At 47.8% G+C, this 22,471-nt stretch overlaps 5 protein-coding genes across 5 annotated transcripts; 2 read left to right on the top strand and 3 right to left on the bottom strand.

Moving 5' to 3' along the window:
• Positions 1–1,987: 1,987 nt before the first annotated feature.
• Positions 1,988–6,141, bottom strand: F4812DRAFT_77381 (uncharacterized protein). The gene is made up of 2 exons (XM_047939417.1): positions 5,887–6,141; positions 1,988–5,808 (listed from the first exon to the last, which is right to left on the bottom strand). Exons 1-2 carry the CDS (start codon positions 5,956–5,958, stop codon positions 2,182–2,184), a joined length of 3,699 nt encoding a protein of 1,232 aa, XP_047788707.1. The 5' UTR covers positions 5,959–6,141; the 3' UTR covers positions 1,988–2,181.
• Positions 6,142–7,810: 1,669 nt separating this feature from the next.
• On the top strand, positions 7,811–10,244 carry F4812DRAFT_77359 (Pkinase-domain-containing protein). The gene is made up of 4 exons (XM_047939416.1): positions 7,811–8,147; positions 8,227–8,294; positions 8,367–8,534; positions 8,603–10,244. Exons 1-4 carry the CDS (start codon positions 8,096–8,098, stop codon positions 10,211–10,213), a joined length of 1,899 nt encoding a protein of 632 aa, XP_047788706.1. The 5' UTR covers positions 7,811–8,095; the 3' UTR covers positions 10,214–10,244.
• Positions 10,245–11,082: 838 nt separating this feature from the next.
• On the bottom strand, positions 11,083–11,727 carry F4812DRAFT_460663 (uncharacterized protein; the record flags this gene model as incomplete). The annotated part of the gene is made up of 1 exon (XM_047937725.1): positions 11,083–11,727. One exon carries the CDS (start codon positions 11,725–11,727, stop codon positions 11,083–11,085), a length of 645 nt encoding a protein of 214 aa, XP_047788705.1.
• Positions 11,728–13,579: 1,852 nt separating this feature from the next.
• On the bottom strand, positions 13,580–14,996 carry F4812DRAFT_77346 (carbohydrate esterase family 3 protein). The gene is made up of 3 exons (XM_047939415.1): positions 14,778–14,996; positions 14,658–14,725; positions 13,580–14,582 (listed from the first exon to the last, which is right to left on the bottom strand). Exons 2-3 carry the CDS (start codon positions 14,710–14,712, stop codon positions 13,750–13,752), a joined length of 888 nt encoding a protein of 295 aa, XP_047788704.1. The 5' UTR covers positions 14,713–14,725; positions 14,778–14,996; the 3' UTR covers positions 13,580–13,749.
• Positions 14,997–16,298: 1,302 nt separating this feature from the next.
• F4812DRAFT_433878 (TPR-like protein) lies at positions 16,299–18,487 on the top strand. Its single transcript, XM_047934676.1, has 2 exons — positions 16,299–16,667; positions 16,735–18,487. Exons 1-2 carry the CDS (start codon positions 16,571–16,573, stop codon positions 18,309–18,311), a joined length of 1,674 nt encoding a protein of 557 aa, XP_047788703.1. The 5' UTR covers positions 16,299–16,570; the 3' UTR covers positions 18,312–18,487.
• Positions 18,488–22,471: the final 3,984 nt, after the last annotated feature.

Below are 22,471 nucleotides of genomic sequence, written 5' to 3'. Positions count from 1 at the left end.
GGATCCGCGGCGATAGCGTCGGCCGTTTTGTCGTTGGTTCGACGGGGTCCCTGGTTGGATGCGGCTCCGCGCACTGATATTTCGCGCTTCGTTATTGGTCCAAGGGGGTGGTGGCCCCGGGGATTGCAGGCTCCCCATCATCCATCTCTATTTTAGTTGGGGTTCTAACTTAGGAACTATCTAACGCTATGATGGGTACGCTCATCTCCCGCGCCCAGTAGGAGGTACATAGGTATTTCGTATGTTATGTTCAGGGGTAAGAGAATATATATATACATAGGTACCTAACCTTATATCTTATGAAGAGTACTAGTTATACGATAGTAATTGACAGAGTCGTAAAAAAAAAGGATTTTATGGCATGGGGGTACCTAATGTAATATTGATCGATCTATTAACGTTCTTGTTCCCCAGTTAATTCACTAGGTACTATCCCCAACCTTGGAAACTTGGGCTTATTTTCCCCTGGGCCCGTACTTTTGGTAGCGGAGACGGTCCGACTCGGTTCTATTTTCTCGATGGAAAACTCGAGCAGCGACAAGAACTTGCAATTGGTCTTTGCGCGTTATGGAAAAGGCTAATCCGTACCTAAGCTATAACTAAGGGTGTTAAGGAATTAATCAATCAATTAATTCAAACCATCGTCTTGGGTCTTGACTCTATATAATTCATCTTATAAGTGATTGACAATCTTGCATATCAAATACCCATCATCATTATTTTCTCTCGCCGACCACACGCTAATAACAAACCTGCACCGGCACCTGCACCACACGTGCTGTAATAAGATCTACGCGAATATACCTATGATAGATCCTTGGCACTTGCTAAGCCAAGCTAGAGAATCTAGACAAGGTACAATACGCCGGTGGCGGTTTAATAACAGATTTTTCTGGACTCTTCTCGGCAGAGCCGGGTCCTTGGTTCACGACTGGCGCGGTTGTTGAAACATTTCACCGCAGTTCTTTTTCTTTCACTGTCGAGCATTGAAATTAAGTAACTCCTAATGAATATCCTTAGATTTTATGCTATATAGGATTATTATCTAATTATTACGAATTCTTGTACGAGATTGATTGAAGAGCTTGGATTAGATGTTTAATTTATAAAGTACCTAACCTATGATTAAGTTTGAAACTTATTAACCTAGGTATTCGTAATTCTTTAACAATATGCGGTCATAACATAAGTCTAATCACGAACACATAGCACATCACATTTTATTAGCAACGCACAAATTCTTATCAGCAGCAGCAAACCAATTCTCTTGAATACATAGCGTCGGCCGCGCATTACCTATCGCGCGCAGCAATCCGCATTACAATACACATTGAAACATCAACATACATGGATGGCATTATGATATTTGTTTTTGATATCAACCAACTTTGTCGTCCTCCTCTCTTTTCCTTCTTATCTTCCTGTCTGATCTCGTTCTCATCTCGTCTTTGCGGCACTTCTCGCGCCTTATGCTGCCAAGCGTAAAAAAAAGTAAAAGACAGCCTTTGCGTGAGAATGTCAAAAGTCAAAAAAACATAAAAAAAACATGATCGAAATCATTTCCATGCCGGCCGTGCAAAGACGCAAGAAAGAAGAAAAAAATTTACAAAAACAAAAACGCAGTGCTCCCTATCCTTAGAACCAAAAAAAAAAAAAAAAAAAAAAAAAAAAACATAATAAACACAACGCCACACAAATGCAGTCAAGACGAGAGTTATGTTGGTATATAGGTGGTACTGCGCACCGCCGCCACCGCCCGGCCTCACTGCACGTATACAAGCCACCGGCCGCCATTAGATATAAAAAAAAAGGCCGTTGCAATGCGTGGCCTTAGCTTCGGGGTCTAGGTCCAGTTCCAGGTTTCAGGTTCCATAGTCCGGGTTCCATTCTCTCCTTTTCTCCTCCGTGGGGCTTTTCACCCACACTATCGTATCACCACCCCCCTCTCCCCCATCTTCGGTACCACAGTAGCCACGTGCAACAAGTATTAGCAGTAGTATATTTAGTAGTAGAGTAGTAGAAACCCCGGAGTTTGAAATGGGGTTTTAATTTGGTTCGGTTTGGTTGGACAGCTTAATTTAGTTTCCTTTTTTTTTCTTTCTTTTCCCGTTCGTTCTTGTTTAATCCGGTTTTCGGTTCCGTATCGTATCATACTATTTTGTTTCTTCCCAGTTCCCCTCCTCAGACGCAAACCCACTCGGCAAACACGCACCACCGCGCCGTTCGGTCGGCGAGCACCAGGCCGCGCCAGACGCCGCGCTCGGAGCACTTGATGATGGTCTCCCAGGTGCCGCCGTCGCTGGCCTCCTCGTCGGCGGCGGCGGCGGCGCCTCGCCCGCCCACTCCAATCCCGGACCGGCCCATCCGCTCCTCTTTGCGCATGAGCCGCAGGATCTTGCCCCCCGGAGTCTGGATCGCTAGCTTCGCCGGCTTCTTCCCCGCGATGCTGCCCGTCGCCGAGCTCGGGTTCGACCCCGCCGCGCTGCTGCTAGTCATGCTCATGGCGCTGGTCGGCCGCGCAAACGGCACCGGGCTCGTGCCTCCCGGGTTGCTGCTGCCCGTCCCGCCTGCCGGGCTAGACGGGTGCTGCCGGATGACGAACACAAATGTGTTGTTAAGCGCTAACCGCTGACATTGCGGCTGAACGACGTAGATGTCGTGGCGCTGCGCGTGCGGTGTCGGGTGGCGAGTAACGAATTCGTAAGGTGGGTTTTCGCCCGTATGGATAATGGGTAAGGCGAATGCGAGAGGGTGCGGTATGTCTTTAATACTATGCATCAGTCCACGCTTGCCGGCGTACACTTTCAAGATGCCACTGCCTTCGTCTCCTGGAAGGAGCGCCTTTACGGTGTATCGTTTGATACCGCCGTACCAGTCGGCTTGCGCCAGCGCGCGTTTCTTCACTACTTCGCCGCTTTCGAAGAAGTCGCCGTCCGCATCTCGTGAAAACCCTTTGGTCTCGACTTCGGCTGCCACTTCGATATCGGGAGGCACGTTGAACTTGATGTGTACCATCTCAAGATCCTCGAGGCGGGTTAATGACGTATTATAATCTACCATAGAGATCATCTGCTTGAAGAAAGGAGGACAAACACCAGGTAGGTTGAGTAGTGTTTCGTGAGCTACAGGCGGGCAGATATGCTGTTGACTGTGGTGCTCAGGAATGTGAGTCCAGCAAAGCTCGACAGGTCGAGTAAGGAACCACCACGACTCCGCGGTAGAATTACTAGCGCTCGAGTACAGGTTTCGGCGTGGGTTTGTAGGACTTGCAAGACAGCAATCCATCATACGCCATTCATTATCAATAATGACGGCGTTCCACCAATGGTTTGACCGAGGCATTATACCCGTTTCGGGAACCTCTCCCGGAGTCTTAAGGTAGCCACGAATAACTTCAGAGTGTATACCGATTGCGGAACACATCTCGTGGACAAGAACAGCATATTCTTCGGGGCACGCTCGCCTCGTCTGGATCACCCGCCGCGTATCCACATCTCCTTCATAGTCGTCCTCCCAATTCACATTCTCGGCAACCCAGGTGAAAATTGCCCGAAGACGTTGAACGTCACTTTTGTACGGTCTACAAACGTAGGTTGTCGCAAGAGACACAGCTGTCGTCATTGGCGGTAGACTGCTGATGAAGCGAGAATTTTTGTCAACTTGACTCAGATTTATGACCTGGTAGTTGATGGGTTCGCGGACCGGCATGCCGTCAGCTCCTTCGTCTCCTTCGACGCTCTCATGAAACTCGTCGACAGGATCTATCGCCGGATAATCCAACATTAAACATCGATCTCGTCGCTCGTTGCGCTCGTTCTTGCTTAACGTATTTGATCGGTTGACATCTCTTCGTACTTGAACCCAATCCCCATCATTTCTGGCCACCATATCCGAGGCTGGGTCTCGCAAGTTTGTGCTGCTAGCCCCTGCAAATGCTGATAACCCAAGCCCCATCGAGCGTTTAGTCGGCGAAACTTGCCCGGGACTAGGGCTTACAGCAATACTACTGCGACCACTAGCTACGCCGGTTTTCGTTGCCTCTAGAATTCTCTTAATGAAATTTTGCTTCTTGGGCTTGGCGCTGCTAGGCTGCACAAGGCCTCCAATGGGAGCAATTCCGTCCTCGTGGAAGGCCACCTGCGACCGGGGACGCAATGCTGATGTAGAGTGACTTGGGTGGTACGATACCCCGGTAAATGGCGTAGTTGGACGATTTCCATCCCAGTCCTCCTCCTCGTCATCGCCGTCCCTGAATCCCAGCGCGCTCCGTGCTCGTTTGTGCTTCCTAGCCAGGCTACCAGCGCTGGTGGCGCTGATCCCTCCCGCGGACACGCCACTCATCAGACTTCGATTTGTGCTATCCGTCATTACGCTCTGATTACCCGAAGAAGCATTCGTTGAATTAGTCTTTGTCGTTCCTGTTCTGTCCAGCTGCTGTCCGATGTCGTAAAATGACTTCTGTTTGCGGATTGATTTACGGTCCCCAAAGAAGTGATCACCTATTGAAGACTTGGGTCTGCTATATAAAGGGTTCTTGAGGGGCGGTGGGGGTGGAGGGCCAGTATCCTCTTCATGATGCTGAATCTGACGTTCTACGATTCCTGCGCTTGAACTTTTGTGATGCATCTTTCGAAGGCGAGTCTCCATCCTTTCCACGTAATTGTTAAGGTGCGGGAGTGGTTGCTCTTGGAAGTTGCCACTTTGAAACGTATTATCTTGGGCAGAATTGCCGTCGAAGGACCCGTATCCCGAATCTTGGAACGGGACGCCTATGGATGTTAGCGGTCTCGGTTGTTGTCCTTTCTTCTTCGTCCGGTGGTGGACCAAGTCGAAGGACTCGGGTGACCATGGGTCTAACGGTGGCCCAGGTGAATCCGCCTCACGTGCCATCCCTAACGCGTCTAACTGCTCAATTACGCCGTCCATAGCTTCGCGTAACGGCGAAGGGGTGAGACCGTCGCCACCTGGGGAGTGAGGGCTTGGGGAGGGACCCCGAGGTGTATGGTATCCTTCATGGAGACGTCGATTATCATAAGATGCATTTGACGCGATAGAGTTCCCTCTAGTGACGACATGACGATGGGGCGGGGGTGCAGGGGGTGGAGGTGAGTCGCGTTCTGCTCCAGGCCGGTACGGTTTAAAACTGAACGACGGGGTCGGCGATGGTCCTCTCGATCCTGCATAGTGCTGCGCTGGAGAAGGGGGAGGGATTGGGGAAGGTTCTCGTTGATAATTGTATGTCTGCGACGGAATTGGGGAAGGGTTGCGGGAACCATATGGTGAGCGTAAAGGGGGGGCAGGGGATGCGGCTCTAGGTATATACGAGCTAGCTTGAGGAGGGGGGGGCGCAGGCGAAGGTGCTTTAGACTTATGTCTTTGAAGCTCTGATGGTGACGGATTGCGGTCGATACTTCGAGTAGCCTGATGTGTACTGTTCCTAAATGAACTGGCGGAATTCTTCCTAGGCGGTGTGTTGGAGATATTCCTTATTACCTCGGGTTGCTTTATGATCTCGGGCTGTTTCGCGGTTGTGTAGTGAGGCGCTTTCGCGTAAGCCTCGAAGGGCTTTCGAAATATTCGCGACTTGGATTTCTGAGGCGCATTCGTCGGACTCGGGGTGTGACTCGATGTTAATGGACTCGCTGACCTGGTAACGGGTCTAAAATCTTGAGGTAATACCTCGACAAAATTAGAAGGGAAGACGCCGACAGTCTTGTTGCGCCGCAATCTACCCGTCCACCACGATCCATCCCCCGCATTTAGACATTCTATTAAGTCTCCCTCAATAAATCCTAAATCGTGTTGCGACTGCAAGTGAAGTCAGCAAAAGTAAACAAAGTCGCCGCAACATGCCGTAAAAAAAGGAAGAAAAAATTGAATGCATACCTCCCCTCCCCATGAATATACAGCTCTGCACCAGCACGGAAACCGCGTTGGTAGCGGCGGCGCTGAACCCATTGTGCCGATATTTGAAGTCTTGGTGGTCGCCTAATTCGCCAGGCCGGAGATGTGGCGTTGGCGGATGTAAATTAGATAGACTCGGCGGATTTGAGTCTATTCTGAATTCCTAGCCAGCGTAGTCGGCGGTTGCTGCAGGGTGATGGAGTAAATACGCAGTTGAGAAAGTCGGTAGGTCAATAGGGTCAATAGCAGCTGAGGCGGTGTGGTGCTCGTGGGGATTCAGAGGGGATCAACAAGACCTGTGCAATAATAGCATAATAGCAATAATACTAACTAGCGGTAATCCGCAATGCTAGCAATAATACTAACGATAATACGCTGTATTATTTATGGCTATTATGGCTATTAAAGGCGTGCTAAGCCTTAAGCACGACTTAACCGGTAGGGATGCCGAAGGTTGCAAGCGTAGCAAAAAGTAGTAACGGGAGATTCTGGAGAATGCCAGCACATCAAATTCAGATCTATGGATTGTGATTGGGATGTTCTGGGTTCTTGGGCATAATTACCTAGTAGGTAAAGTTAAATTATTAGAAGCTGGGGGCGGTATTGGAACAAGTAACATTTGTAACATTTTAGTTACCTTAGCGCAACCATCGCACAAAAACAGAGGGGTCTCGTAATCGTTGCCGGGTAACCACTAAGCTTTGAGACCCATAGAAATAGCCCATAAATATAGCGACGCAGGGCGTTTTCCCTTCCCGCACTTACATTAAGTACGAGTACATGGGTACTACATACGTCACTTTATACAATATCCAAGGCTTTGGTTTGGGTTAATGCACATATGACCTCGACGACACAAAATGAGGCTTTGCAAACGGAGCACTAATTGCGCTATCTTTCATAATTGCCGAGATAAAAAAGAAATAATATTGAATTTTGTTGCTCCTACTAACATACATAATAATCTCATGAGTCAACTTCCGTTCCCGTCAATTAAACATTTACATGTGTATTCCGTAGATACCTTAGGTAGGTATAAACACGATATATCTAATATATACTGCCATGATACGAGACGGCATCATGCGTGTACAATGATGAAGCACTGTTCCAGCTAATGTACCTATGCATGTACAATTGAACGTAGTGGGCCTAACATAAGGCTTGAAGTACCGATACAGCTTTAGGATCGCTAAAGGGATGCACCTTGTTTACCCCATAAGTTCAATTCACAAATCAGAATAAAGCTGACAGAGGTGATAGACCTAGTTCGCATTAGATGTACTCGGTACATGTACTTGTAGATGGCACTAATGTACCTCTATGTAAGTGCTGGTATGTAATGTAATGTAAGTCACCAGAAGGATAGCTGCGTCTATTGTGTGCGTCCTGTATATGCATCCTTTTCCGCTTTTTTTAATTCTTAATTCCTTAGATCTTTTTTTTCTAAGAAAATCCACCTTAAGAATCATCGCGAAGTTACAAAAAAAGTTACAAAAGGAAAAACCCGTGCAGTTTCCAACCACCCATGTTTTTCAAACGGAAAAGGCTATCTGGCGGACTGATATGATAATCTTATTAAATTTCCTAGATTCGGCACATCCATCCATAAATACCTAACCTAACGTGACCACGGATAACAGCGTGACAAACCGGGATAACTCCTGGAATAACTCCTGGGATAATTCCTGGGAAGCTCCCTATTAAGCTCCACGCTAACCCCTAAAACAGCAATCTGTTGTTGGCCATAGCTCTTTTTGAGCTTGCGCCCTGACTTACACCCTGACAACCAGCTTTTCTCCAACAAATTATCACACATTATTATCACTTTCCTACCAAAGATCCCAACCAACGATCCTCCCTGGTGCTGGTCTATTTGTACGCCGTCGCACCTTTTCCTAAGCGCTTCCTAGCAACCAGATCTGAATCATCCCGGCGTAGCTCTCCCGTTGTTTGCAACAATACATATCAAACCCGTCTTTCGCATTGCTCATTGCGCATTGCGCCGTTTGGTGTTTAGGTCTTGCTGCGCTCAGTGGCTGACTTGCTACTTTGTTGCCTTTAAGTGCAAGAGGCTCGATTGTCTGTTTACTTTTTGCTAAAATACCCAGCTTCAATATTTCGCAACTCTACGAGCTATAAGACGAGTTACAAGCAGCTTAAACCCTAGTGCAGAATCTCTGCCGGCAAAATGGGGTCCGAGGCCATCGCAAGTCATTACCAGGTCCTTGAGGAACTTGGCCGTACGTTTTTACTTCGCTTCAGCCACGCCGTAACGTAGCATAATGGACAATACATGCTAACCTTGTATCTCACATCTAGGCGGTAGTTTTGGAATAGTATATAAAGGCATCGAGAAAGCAACAGGAGAAGTTGTTGCTATCAAGCACGTAAGTCACAATCTCGATTATAACCCCCGGCGCATTAGTCCTAGTCCAAGCCGCTAATTTGAAGCTGTCCAGATTGACCTTGAGTCTACCGAAGATGATATCCAAGATATCCAGGCTGAGATCTCAGTCCTCAGTACCTGTGCTAGTTCCTACGTAACACAGTACAAGGCTAGCTTCTTGCGGGGAACCAAACTATGGATAGTCATGGAATACCTTGGAGGTGGATCCTGCCTTGACCTGGTAATTATAATTATAACTTCGTTTGCGTGGCGCACGGTTTCTTGGATCTGACATGTCATTCTTTCTAGCTTAAACCCGAACCGTCAGTCTTTAGCGAGACGCACATTGCGATAATATGTCGCGAACTACTCCGTGGCCTCGAATATCTTCATGCCGAGGGCAAGATCCACAGAGATATCAAGGCCGCCAATATCCTTCTCTCGGAGTCGGGCAAGGTCAAGCTGGCTGACTTTGGTGTCGCAGCCCAACTTACAAACATGAAATCCCAACGTAATACCTTCGTTGGTACTCCCTTCTGGATGGCGCCCGAAGTTATTCAGCAAGCTGGTTACGACTTTAAAGCCGACATCTGGTCTTTGGGCATCACGGCTATGGAAATGGCAAACGGAGAACCGCCCCACGCTAATCTCCACCCCATGAAGGCTTTGTTTCATATTCCGAAGAACCCACCCCCTAGGCTCGAGGGTAATTTCTCAAAAGACTTCAAAGACTTCGTATCCCAGTGCCTCATGAAGGATCCCGATCGTCGACCGTCGGCAAGAGAGCTGCTGAAGCACCGATTCGTCAGATCTTCAGGAAAAGTGGAAGCGCTACAGGAGTTGATCGAACGACGACGCAAGTACGATGCCACAAAAACAAAGAAGAAGAGCCGATCATTCTATCAAGAAACATTGCAGGACTTCTCCCCGAAGGATGATCAAGACGAATGGGTCTTCGACACCGTCAGATCTGTTGTTCCCAAGAGGCCTACCGCCCACTCTCGGCAGCCATCTTCCATTTTCTCTACTGAAGAAGCATTGCGTAGAATGGACCTTAAGGATGCTCCATTGCAGCCTTCGTCGCCAGCCCCAGTCACAATGCGTAAGGCTACGGTGCGGAGACAATCCTCTTTGGCGCAAATATCTAATTCTGGATCTGTACGTGGTCCACCTGCCCCTGCAATCAGACGTCCCCTTCAGCCGGACATATCGTTTGGCAACTCGGGTTCATCGCAACGTCTGTTCAGAAGAGTTCCCTCAGATAGCTCCACATCCGGCCAAGTGGCCTCTCCTGACTCGATCCAAATACTTTCGGATGAAAACAAGCGCCCGGGAGCTGTTGATGCTACTAGCAAGGAGGCTGTGCTCGGAAGGCGCCTATACTCTAAAGCTTTTGAGCCTACACTAGCAGAGCTACATGCCCAGACATCGAACATGGCTAAGCGGGAGGCACTCGGTAAGCTATCTGACGCCCTAGCACTATTAGACTCGGTTGATCCCGAAGGCGCCTATCATCTTCTACGCAACTTGAACTCCACCATTTCACAAGACACCAAGTTGTCGAACGCATTCCTACCACGGAATTCAGAAGGTTCGACGAAGGGACACGATCCTACAACACCGCAAGGCACGGTGATTATTAAGAGTCAGACACCAAGCAACCAAAACCAGAGCCCAGCGAAGCTAGTCCTGGCGGCTAGCAACCCGCATCTGAAGAGCCACAAAAGGCGGCAGGGGAGCGTGACGGTGAACGGTGTGGGTAGTCCTGAGAAAAGGGAGAAAGACCCGGAGAAGGCGGCGCTGCAGGCAAAGTATCCGGGGCGCGACCCCCAGCCGGGTATGGAGCATTGTAAGCAGCTCTCGGACGTATTGTACGGTCGATGGGTAGAGGGCTTGCGCCTGCGTTGGCCAGGTGTCTAGAACAGCTACTTGGCAGTCTCGCTGATTAAGACGGAGTAAGTAGAAGTCGCTCAGAGCTGATTTACTTGAGAAGATGATGTAAGATAAAGAAGGGAACTGTACACGATCCTGAGGATGTTAATCGGACGTAACAGCAATCAATCCACGGCGCAAGGTAATGAACAGCTGGCGCTGAACACGGATGAATGGGGGAACACGGACAATGGCTGTTTGGACTTTTTTTGATGCTGTTAAGGGGTAGTTCAGGAGGGTCGTAATATTTCTGCATTTGGAATCCTCTATTCTCACGGAACTGCTATTTGCATTGCAAGGGGTGTTTTCGGTGCGTTTATGTTATTATTCGCGTGTATATCAATGTAAAAGGCAAATAGATACAAGGGGGGCTCGGATAGTTCGACGACGAGATAGGAGGTAGTTTGGTATTCCAATACAACAAGTAGTTTTAGGATCGAGTATCGTTTAAACATTATTAAGATGTGAGGTGCGTACGTGGTAGGCTGGTAGGCAAATAATTGGGTAGCAGATCCTGTGGCTTGGCCGCTTAAACCCCTTTACAGATATTAATTACATTACACACACAATTAAATCACGAAGTCAAGTTAAGTAGGTGCGATGATCTGGTAGTTATTCACTCTAGACTCAGTTCTCTATAAGAGAGAAGTTTCAAAATTGGTATCAAGTACAACTGCTTTCTTTTTTTTGTTGGTTTACATTGCTTTTTTTTCTTTTTGGCCTTGCCCATATCATATCATGATAGGCTAGCTACATGTAGTGAAAATCTTGATCAATCGCATCGCCAAAAAGAAAAAATGAGGATTCTCAACGAATCTAAACTATAGATAGCTCATAGTTGAATACCTGGTCGATCCTTAAACTGCCAGGGACAGGGCACCGGTGCCGTAGTCGATGTTCCAGACGGGCTGAGAGGTCAAGGAGTCGAGGGAGCCGAGCTGGTGGGCACAAGTAGCCTGGTTGGCGCCGGGGGCCAGAGTGCACACCTCGTCGTAGCCCCTGGTGCAGACGGGGTTGGCGATGTTGTACAGGACGGTTTTGGTGTTGCCGCAGGTCTCGAAGAAGTTCATGCCGTTGGCGGCGGAGATGGCGAGGCGGCCCTCGGGCTCCTTGATGAGGCCGGCGCACTCGCTCAGGGGGACGTGGTCGAAGGTAGCGGGGATGCCGCCGCCCATGGCGGGGGAGTCGTGCGCGCCCTTGCCGGTGAGCAGGTAGTTCCAGGCGTCGTACGAGATGTCGTAGGCGCCGCCCGAGGTGTCGACCTTGAGGAGATGGACGGTGCGGCCGTTGGAGGTGACCTTGACGCACAGGTTGTTGCAGTCGACGTTGGAGGGCCAGTACGCTACGCGGTTGGTGTCGATCTTGCAGCCGAGCACGCCCGCGGACGACGAGTACCGGTAATGAGGGGTCACCGAGATGCTGCCGCTGTCTCGGGACAAGATGGGGGAAGCAACGGCGGCAATGGCCGAAGCAACGAGAGAGAGGGTCTTGCTGAAGAGCATGTTGACTTATGAATAATGAATGTAGAGGTGGTATAGAAAGACTGTATGTAGTGTGTACTAGAGAGTGACTACTGGTTGGAAAGACTAGTTAAATATCTGCTTGGGTGGCTAGTCTGGTGAACCTATGGATAGAAGATGGACGAAAGACGGGGGAAGCAGGTTCTTATATAGAAATCCATAATACGTGAAGGTATCCTACTGTGCATTCCCTGTGTACAAGATTAAAGGAGCTACTGCCTTCTGTTCGGCATCAAAGTCACTAACATTCACTCAAGTTGAATAGATTGTTGGGCCACAACCTAGGAACAGGAAACTACCACGCCATTGTACATCCAATTAGCGGCCGGCAACGTGCGTACCTGCACACAATCCTTTGTTTGAGCCACTAGAAGTGGTCGTACAAGTGATTTTAGGGAAGAGCTAATGGTCCCGGAGCTTCCCTTTGGATAGGTGGCTAGCAAATTTTTCACTTGAAGATATTCACTAGCAAGGCCTCAAATAGCCTCGCTATTACATGGCAGGAACCTGCTAGGAAGGTACGCCAGGTAGGCCAACAAAGGACGCTACTGTAACTTGGTACCTTTTGGATATGCCCGTACAGTCCTTACAACTCTGTATGTATAATATTCACTTGACATGGACCCCTCTCCCCCCCTTTTTTTTTCCTGCCATGGGAACAGGAAAGTGGCATAGCTATGGAAGGGACATAACGATTTCACGCCAAATTCGAACTTTCCAAAAGTAGCATCCATGGGGGAAACTTGATGAATTTTATCTGACCCCCTTTTTTCTCTGTCTCTCTCTCTGGCAGGATGCTTGATCCACCAATCTAACAACTACAGGCTTATCTATCTCAGGTAAACTATTATGCATTTCAAGAATTACAGTATCCCGATTAAAGTAGTTATAGCAATATTCATTTTGATGAAACTGTAATTTCAAACATCTAGGTAGGGTGTGAATAGTTTCCTATATACAGATATAGAGGCAACATATGATAGTCTAGAATTGGATCAGTGGGCTGCAGAACTTCACATCCTATCCTTACTAACAATATAAAATCCTTGTGCAATGCAAACAATGCCTTCCATTAAATATTCCCCTTTCCCAATGTCTACCATTACACACAGAAAATTCGCGCAATGTTAATATAAGGTTATCTTTCTGCGGCGTGCGTCGTTACTTGTAGATTTCCACAAACACATTTTCCGTACTTACCTTAATAAAGTCATCCCCCCTGTCCCGCCCTACGTACATTAAGATACATTAGGAAACCCTGTCGATATCTCTTCTGTTACATCGTTCCTGGCAGGTGACGTAGCTTCTTAGCCGTGAATCGAAAAACCGATCGTGCGGAGGATGGAACCATTGAATAAGTCGGCATGGGCCGGTCGTCTTAGCTTTCTGCAGACTGCAAGGAACAGACTCGATAAAGACTGATTTTTCATTAACGTGTTGGATATTATTCTTATTTCACAATTGGAAGCATTATGCATATAAGCGGTAGAATCTTTCCTACTGTTACCCGTTACCCGCGATTATTACCTGAAATTGTAGCTCGAACTAGCTACTACGCATTCATATACAAGTTTATCAGAATGTTATTGAAGGGCGAAAATACCAATTTCCCTACCTTCATACCTTTTATTCTAAGAAATATTTTCAATGGGTCTTCAGAATAAAATATTTAACTCTATTGGACCCTCACTCCTCACTGCTCACTCTTTTCCAAACATCTAGTGTGACAAACTCGTCGACTCTCTAGAAGAAGACCAACAAGGCAAAGAAAGAATTGATTGCGTTTTTGATACTAATACACAAATACCTTGGGACTTCGAAATAGTTGTTTTTATGCAAACCATGTTCGTCCATTATGCAGGCTTCTATACGAAACGACAGCATCCCGAGGCATCTTTCTCCTATGTACTCTCGTAGTACAAACAACCGCGATTTTTAATACTTTTATTTTATTCCCTTACGACCGGGACCGAAATCGGGACCAGGACCTGCCCTCTTCAACTCTTACCCCCCGAGGGGATGTCCCTTCTCCGCCTTCTCCTTTAACTGATCCTCTACTTCCCTGCTGGTCTCCCCGTCATCAGGGATCCCGTTGTCTACCGGGTACTTTATGAAACCCTTCTTCCCCACCTCGCTGATCTTCTCCATGAAGATATCCCCCATCATCAGGTACCCTTCGTCGGTCGGGTGGATGCTGTCGTTCCCGATATCCTCCGGCCGCGGTCGCCCCGGTCGCCCCTGGTCGTAATGCATCTCCGCCAGCGCGACCGGCTTCCCTTCCCGGATCAGGTCCGTAGCGGCCTGCCGGATCTGCGCGTTCGCGCTCTTCATACACGGCTCGAACTCGAGGTTGGGCGTCGTCAGCACGGTTGACATGATCACCGTCGCCCGCGGCGAGGCTTCGAGCAGGTACTCGACTAGCTCGCGCATCCGCGCCATGATGTTGGCCGGGTCGTCCTTCTGGAAGCAGTCGCTGGTGCCGACCTGGATGAGCACGAGGTTCGGCTGCAGGTACGGCACCGCCTGCTCCGCGTGCTCGCGGATCTGCCTGATCCGGTTCGCGCCGTAGCCCTCCACGTCGTTGTCGGGGAAGTCGCCGAACCGGTTGAAGCCCACGCAGTTAACTGGGTTGCCCCGCGATGTGAGCCCGTCGCGGAGGTGCTTCCGGTATCCGCGATCGCCGGTCGACACCTCGCCGCGCGTGACCGAGGCGCCGAGGAACATGATGCGCAGAGGCGTCCCGCCTGCTATAGCGCCCTCTTGCGAGGGTTTTTCTCCGCCGTGCGCGATGCGTTGCCATTGATATTCGACGTCGACTGATTGTGTGAGGAATATGACTATACGAATTGTATAAAGGTACCTTATTAGTCTAACTGTGAATGTCCGGCTCTTTCGTGCCGTTGAAGACTTACTTATTAAGATCGTAGCCACCGCGGAGACACCCGCCAACTTATAAATATTCGGCATCGTAACCACTCGGCTACAGGCGAATAAGTAATTAAAAACAGCGTATAATATTCACCTCTACGAACTTGTAAAAGAGTTTTCTCGCAGTTAATTCATATCATAATTGCAAGTCCTTCAGAAAAATACAACTAGGTAGGTTACCAATCTAACAATATCGCTGCCTACGTAGATTCTGATTCAGATAGTTAAACCCAGCAGACTCGGATCGTTTCCAAATGTCAATCATCATCTTCCTTGGCCCCGACAGACGAACCACGAAAGATCGGAAAACACGGCACGAGCTCGGTCGCCCAGCAGTACTACGTCACAAGCACCGCACGAACGCTTGGCAAAGTCGTCGTAAGCGTAAAGAATCGTCGCCAGGGAAAGATCTCTAATCTCGCCCAATGACGAGGCTGCTATACGCGGCCTGCACGTGCGGGATGCGACCCCCAGCTCCAAAACCCTACCGTACCTAAGCTAATATCACAAATATCCCCCTTTTCATTTTCATTTTCATTTTTTTTAAGAAAAACTTTACATATCGCTTGCCTTCTCGGCAACGGCCAATGTCACTTTATCATTCGTGGAAACGTACGAGCGCATATGTATACCTAATCTGTTAACTATACGAGCTGTCCAGATTACTACTGACTTTAAAAGAACAAGATCTTCAGAGAGAATAGATTGATCCATCTAACGGGTATCTAATGTATTATCCTTTTCTTAGACACAAACGTCAGCATCGCGGGTAATGCAATCTTCTTCAGCTCAGCCTTGGGTATAGATCGTCGCTCATAGCCTCACACTACTAAAAAAGGGCCAAATGCGCTCAACGTCCTCGCCATAACCCCGTAGTATCGTCGATTTTCTGGGCTCCATCCACGCCATCATCATGAGGGGTTGTATAGCCCCGTTGAGGACATCAGGACCGTTAGTAGCCTCTGATGGCTGTTCGGGGTCACTACGATGGCCATTAAGATTGTCATTAAAATGAAATGAAAGATGGGGTTCAAATTTTGTTCCACGTCACGGAGGATGGTGTTATACGTATCCCGCGAGAATATCTGGTCGAACTTTGTCGAAAGTCGTTTTGGCTGCGCTTTGTTGATATTGGATGGGAATACGTGGGATGACATGTCAATCGTGGGAGCTGGTGCTGGCCGTTATTCCAGAACATGGCAAAAGGATCAATTCGATTGACCTATCGCTTGGCGAGCCTTTCCCGTTACGAGGGATCAAGTGTTGAATATATATATATAGCATTTCTTTCTGCTGTTGTGTGATCTCTTATCGGCTCTTAGTTGTTTATAACTCTAAATTTATTAGTTAAGTATAAATCTTCTTAGAAGATCCATAGATAAGAAGCTTATTAATGTAAGTCCTGGGCTTTAAAAAAGTATAATATTAAGGTTAATGATAATGACAATGATAATGATAATGAATGTGGCTCAAAATTGAACGAGCATCGCATCTACCCTTACCCAGCAGTGGAGTTAAGTGCAGGTACAGGTAGATGTAGCCCAGCTTTTATCAGGTACCTTTGTAACTATAAGCCCCACTACGCGTAGGAAATCCACATGAATAGAAAATACACAATACAATACATCAAATACATCAAATGCATCCCCAAAAAAGCCATCATCCACAGCTCTATATAGAGCAACACAGCCGTGAAATTTATGAAGAAGCTACCTTAATTGTTCCAAACTGGTACTAGGGATTTTCGCATTTATGCTTTGTAGGAGGACGAGGAAACGCGTGTTAATACGCCACGGCAGCGTTTGGACTGGACCAAGTTGCTGCATCATTCCTCACCATCCCACTCAACATCTATGAGCTCGTATGCGAGGTTGAAAAACGAAGAAAGAAAAATACCATGGAAAACTTCCTTCGAGAATGGAGGCAAGACGCCTTAAATAAAGCACAGTACGAGTCTGCCATTTTCATTGGAGACAAACTCTTAGCCTTGACCAGTGGGTTTGTCGTCTGTTGTTTTGTGTTCGAGATCCCGTACTAAAAATACTAAATTTTACCTTGTAGATGACGACAATGACGCGTTTTGGCTGGCCCAAGTTCACTTCGCTACTGGAAACTATACCAGAGCCCAGACCTTCCTGTCGAAACAGGATCTCATTTCACGGAATCCATCCTGTCGATATCTGGCTGCCCACTGCTTCATCAAGCAATCCCGCTTTGACGAAGCCCTTACAGTGCTTGGTGAGCGAAATCCCACACATTTAATTTCTAATCCTGCCCATAAGCGCAAAACACAGCACATAGGTACACGTGCTGCCTCCCATCATGGAAGAGGCGCCGCCAAAACCCACGAGAGGAGAGATGGACTCTCTGAGGAAGAAGCCGCCAACAAGCGCTTCGAGGCCGCCATGTGCTTCCTACGAGGCATTTGCTATGCTAAGCAGAATGCTTTCGACCGGGCAAAGGAGTGCTATAAAGATGCTGTCCGCATCGATGTTCAATGCTTCGAGGCCTTTCAACAGTTAATGAAGAACTCACTTATGTCTCCCGATGAGGAGTGGCAATTTTTGGAGTCTCTAGATTTTGACGCTATCAACGTTTCCGGAGACTCATCCACCTCGCAAGAAGCTGCTGAGTTTACGAAGATGCTCTACACCACCAGACTCTCCAAGTATCGGAACCCCGCGTCCTTTACAACTGCTTGCGAGACCCTATCAACACATTACAACCTCGCTTCAAACCCCGACTTGCTACTCGCCAGAGCAGATTTATTATATACACAATGCAGATATAAGGATGCGCTAGCCATCACCGATTCTGTACTTCGAGAAGACAAATATAACTTCAGCATATACCCTTTACACCTGGCCTGCCTGTACGAACTCAGGATGAAAAACGTGCTCTTCCTAATCTCTCACGATCTTGCCGATACGCATCCGGAGGAGCCCTGCACGTGGCTCGCCGTGGGTATCTACTACTTCGCAATCGACAAGATCGCCGAAGCTAGACGCTACTTTAGTAAAGCTAGCATGATGGATCCGCACTTCGGGCCAGCCTGGATCGGATTTGCGCACACGTTCGCGGCCGAGGGCGAGCACGACCAGGCCATCTCCGCGTACTCAACGGCCGCGCGGCTGTTCATGGGCACTCACCTGCCGCAGGTCTTCCTGGGGATGCAGAACCACGCGCTTAACAACATGACCCTGGCCGACGAGTTCCTCAAGACCGCGTACGGCCTCTGCAAGACCGACCCTCTGCTGCTCAACGAGATGGGCGTCGTCTACTACCACCAGGACCGCCCCCAGGACGCCGCCACGCTCTTCTTGAAGGCCCTCGAGGTCGCGGAGGATATCGACTCGGAACCCAACGCCTGGATCTCGGCGCGCACCAACTTGGCGCATGCATACCGCCGCGCCAAGCGCTACGACGAGGCGCTGGATCAGTTCGACGAGGTCCTGAGGCAGGGTGGGAAGGACGCGTCCATCTTCGCGTCCAAGGGCCTAATATACATGGAGCAGGGAGGCAAGTTCGACTTGGCCGTCGAAGTGCTACACCAGGCTCTCGCTATTCACCCGCAAGATCCCATCGCGACGGAATTATTAAACAAGGCGCTGGACGAGACGGCTAGTTTGTTACCTTGACATCGTATGTACCTAGGTAATGGCGTGATGTGAGGCGAGGCGAGGCTGGCCTAGTCTAGCCAGCTTATGAGCAACGACGAGTAATACTTACTACCATATACTACCATTAGGTCTAGGTATCTTCGTAGCCTACGAAGAATGTCTCAGATGAGAATGACTACTGCTCTGCTGTCTTATGTTCTACTCCTTTGCTAGGGTGATATTTTTTTTTCCCTTCTGTGTTGAAAGTTCAGCTGCGTTGCTGACCGACTACCACGGCACGTTATCTTAATGTATACCTCGCATGCATGCGAGGCTTGTTGCTGGCTGGCTTGCTTGCTCTAAGTTGCATTTTATTGACAGTGGCGCACCGGCCCAACAAATTTACGGATTTGTCTATTTCAAAGCCCGTAGCCGTAGCCGTTGTTGGCGCATCGACTTTTCGCCGGGCATGACGGCGAATGAATGAAGGATTAATTTTTTTATTACTATCTAACCAAATCCCGAGTTGTTGTAATTCTTTCTTAGGAATGACTTGCGCGCCTTATTGCGCGTCGCACATTAATTACAATCCGGGCCCCCCTTCCGCCTCGATTGATAACGTGATAGGAAGATAAAAAATAAGAAAAAATACATTTTACCTTACGTGTTTACTTTCTCTCCTCGTAGTCCGTGGACGGGGACGCGGACAGGACAGGGAGACGAAAGAGCGGTCAAGTCAAGGGAACTACGGAAATGAAATAAGTTGCTGGGCCAAAATATAGGGGACGGCTACGTATTGCAATAACAATATCAATTGGCGAGATGATGAAGAGGAGGAGGATGATGATGGATAATGGATAATGGGCTACGGCTGAGATGAGCCGACGTTCGTCACCGTCACCGTCGCTTTCGGCCGTGTGCCATCAATCGTCTCGTGCACGGGGGCGAACGAACGAACGAACGAACGTTGGAATGGGGCTCGTCACATTGTAGGTATATCCCGGTTATACGGATGCGTTTTGTGCTGATCACACCTGTTCCTGTCAATATACATTCCTTACATACCTACCTTATATACTTCGTACCTTATACTATATATACTTCGTACTACTACGCCTAGGTATTTGTTTATTTATTGTGTTAGGTATGCATGCCTGCGGCCGCATGGCACAGTAGTACTTATGAAGTCATTAGTAGCCTAAAGTTAGAAGATCCGTTCGTTATATGCTTTCCTATGGTCTGTTATACCCCCTAAAATTAGGAGAGAGGTCCCAAGAGCTTAGTTAACGGTATATTGCCTAAACTATTGGTGCCATAATTAGCGTTGAGTTGCTTGCTGCTGTTGTTGTACATACATGCTGCCATGTGGGAGGATCAGGGGTCTAACCGTTCCTCTGTTCATTACTATGTAACACAGGTATGTAGCCTCCAACTCCCCGAGCCGTTTTTTTTTCTTTTATTTTTTGCGCCGCGTGGGGGCGAGCAAACCGGCCTGCTTTTTTGCTGATCTGTCTGTGTTGATCGCGCTCCGAGCCCGGATTGATCGGATGATGAATCGTATTTGTACATAGACCTGACTTGAACGTAAAAAACTATTATTGCTTTAGGTAGGCTTTTTGAGGAGCATCCTCAAAAACGGCATCTTCTTAAAAGCGAAGATACTAGTAATATTAAACAGAGCCCGGAAAATGCCGTGGCGTTAAGGCCGACAAGACGTCTTGTCACCCGTAACCTGTTCTTGGGAACGTTGGTGGGTCGCTGTCGCATCGGCAGCCGCTCAGGCAAGGGAGAGAACAACGATCTCAGATAAAGGGGTTCATTCCTTGCGTGCGTGATTGGCATCCAAGGGCACAGAATTGTCAATCACTAGTATCAGCGGTACTGGTAAATAACCGACCCAATTTTTTTTTCTCTTTCTCGCCTCGCAAAATCCCGCTTGGGAGCTTTGCTTTCAAAACCATGAAGATGCGTTGGAAAATACCTACCTAACCTAGCCGCCTCGTATTGCCGAAGAAACGTTATTGCGGCAGTGGAAGTTTGTGCCTTATGGGAAGAGAATATGGATCATCCTGGCATCATCCACCTATCTAATGTACTATGTATAAAGGGATTTTCAAAAGTTGATTTCGTACATAGAAAGCTTTAGGTAAGATTGGGGATAGAGAAAAGGGGTGGACCTGGTCTGATATCGATCAGCACGGAATTTATCCCACGACGGCTCAGTAGTAGTGAGTTCTTTACGCCAATAACTACCTAAGGTACCTAAGGCACCTACATAGGATACTAAACATGCGGGATTTGATAGAAGCTTTTCATCATGTTGTTGTTTATTACGACTTCATCCTCTGTCTCGGTTTAACTATCTCCACATAATTATCCTTCATATGGGGGTGAATGGGGATACTTCATTCCTAACCGGCCCAAGGAATGGAGTTGCGGGAATGATCCGCGGCGGGGCCGGGCTTCGTTTTTTTATGAGCCCTTTTGTTCGCAAGCCACAACCCTGACCGAATTTTTTTTTCTTTCCAATGTTCAAAGACCCTCTTCTGGCCACTGCGCAATCCGTAGTAAAAAGGGCCGGCCCGTTGTGTAGTCATTTCCATAAGTTCCGCGTGGAGGGAACTGGGCTTGGACTCTAGTAGTAGCTGCTGGGGCTTTCGCGCCGTTTATTCAAGGGGGTTTCGCTTACTTACGAGACTTACCGTAAGTTGTAACAGTCGAAAATGCCTCGACTAAGTGAGGCGCCCATGTTTTCACCACGCTATGTCTCACATTGTGTTTTTAGACTAGGTTGTTGGGAATGAGATACCTACCTCCTAGATCTTGAGTAAATTGAAGCAGTGATGAATAAATCGAGCAAATATAGATTAATGAAAACAGTCAGATAGGTACCTAACGCGTAGTAAGTAATATGACTGCATGGAGGAAGCAGATAGGATTTCGGGTAAAGGAAAAAAGTCATTATATTTTCATCAACCTGCCGAATTCGGATGCCCCGGAACATGATTGTAACTGTTGTTCTTGATATCATTGCGATTGACTAAATACCTTATTTACGCGGGGCCGATTAGCGAAATAATTCTACGACGCACTGAGACTTTTACTTGATCTGTTTCAATGCAGTGATATGAACGAGATCGAACACCGGGACGGTTTCGGGTGCTGATGTACATGATCCATATGCAGTGAGTTGATATCTTTGCGAAGTTGCCACTATATCGGTGAAGAGACAACGTCGTCCTGCCGGCCGAAGGCGAGGGGAAATATAAAAAAAGGACGAAAAAGAGGCTCAGAATCTGCAGTAAGGTAAGACGACGAGATGAGATAATCCGCAGTGTAACTTCAACAACGATGTTGGCAGCAGTCATACTCATAAGGCAGGAGACTACCCTGGGTACCTGGTATTCTTGGGCTTGGACGTTGTAATGAGCCGATTGCTACAGTGCCATTGCAAACTCTATCTGGTATTGTATTGTACAATTGTCGTATTCGCCAACGAAAGAAGTCAAGCAGCATTCTCCACGCGTCCAACATAACTATTCCTAGGTACTTTAAATGGGGTATAGCCGAAAAGCCGAAGCCGTTGTATGTAGGTAGTATTTACTTAATGCTTGTTGCTTTTATACATGTAGCCCTTTTTTCACGATCGGAAAAAAAAAGTAAATTGAAGAACACCCTTCACATACGCCACCCGACACCTGTCGACTGGGGTATGGATATGGAGATATAACGGTTAACGCCGTGTAAGAAAAAGGCGCTGCGTGGCTGGGCCTGGAATGTCAGATTTATGTATTTTATGTATTTGCTTGGTTATCGAAGCAATTAAAACGAGAAGAAAAGAAGAAAAAAAGAAGAAAAAAAAAAGAGGCATTCCAGAGTAAATGGGTAGCGGGGTACCCCCCCTTTTGAGTGCGGGGACTACCATTATGGGATGTATTCCGATCAATTTCAACTGGAAAACTTCGCTGCTCTCGAAGAACTTCTACCCCTGATCCTTGCTGGGGATCGCCTTCTAAGACGGTTATCTGCCCATGTCAAAAAACCGCCCGTCATATGACCAAAATAAACTACATACACAACATACTACTAACTATTAGGTCTCTCTTTTTTTCAAAAATATTTATTAAGCTATCATAGGGTAGTGCACACACCTACTACAGGTACCGACTTGTTGTCCCCTTTCCCACCACCTCCTAAAC

This window comes from Daldinia caldariorum, assembly GCF_022478825.1.
Source record: "Daldinia caldariorum strain CBS 122874 unplaced genomic scaffold F4812scaffold_12, whole genome shotgun sequence".
NCBI classification, from domain to species: domain Eukaryota; kingdom Fungi; phylum Ascomycota; class Sordariomycetes; order Xylariales; family Hypoxylaceae; genus Daldinia; species Daldinia caldariorum.
The sequence above is the reverse complement of the archived record's forward strand: the minus strand, read 5'-3'. Positions and strand labels throughout refer to the sequence as shown.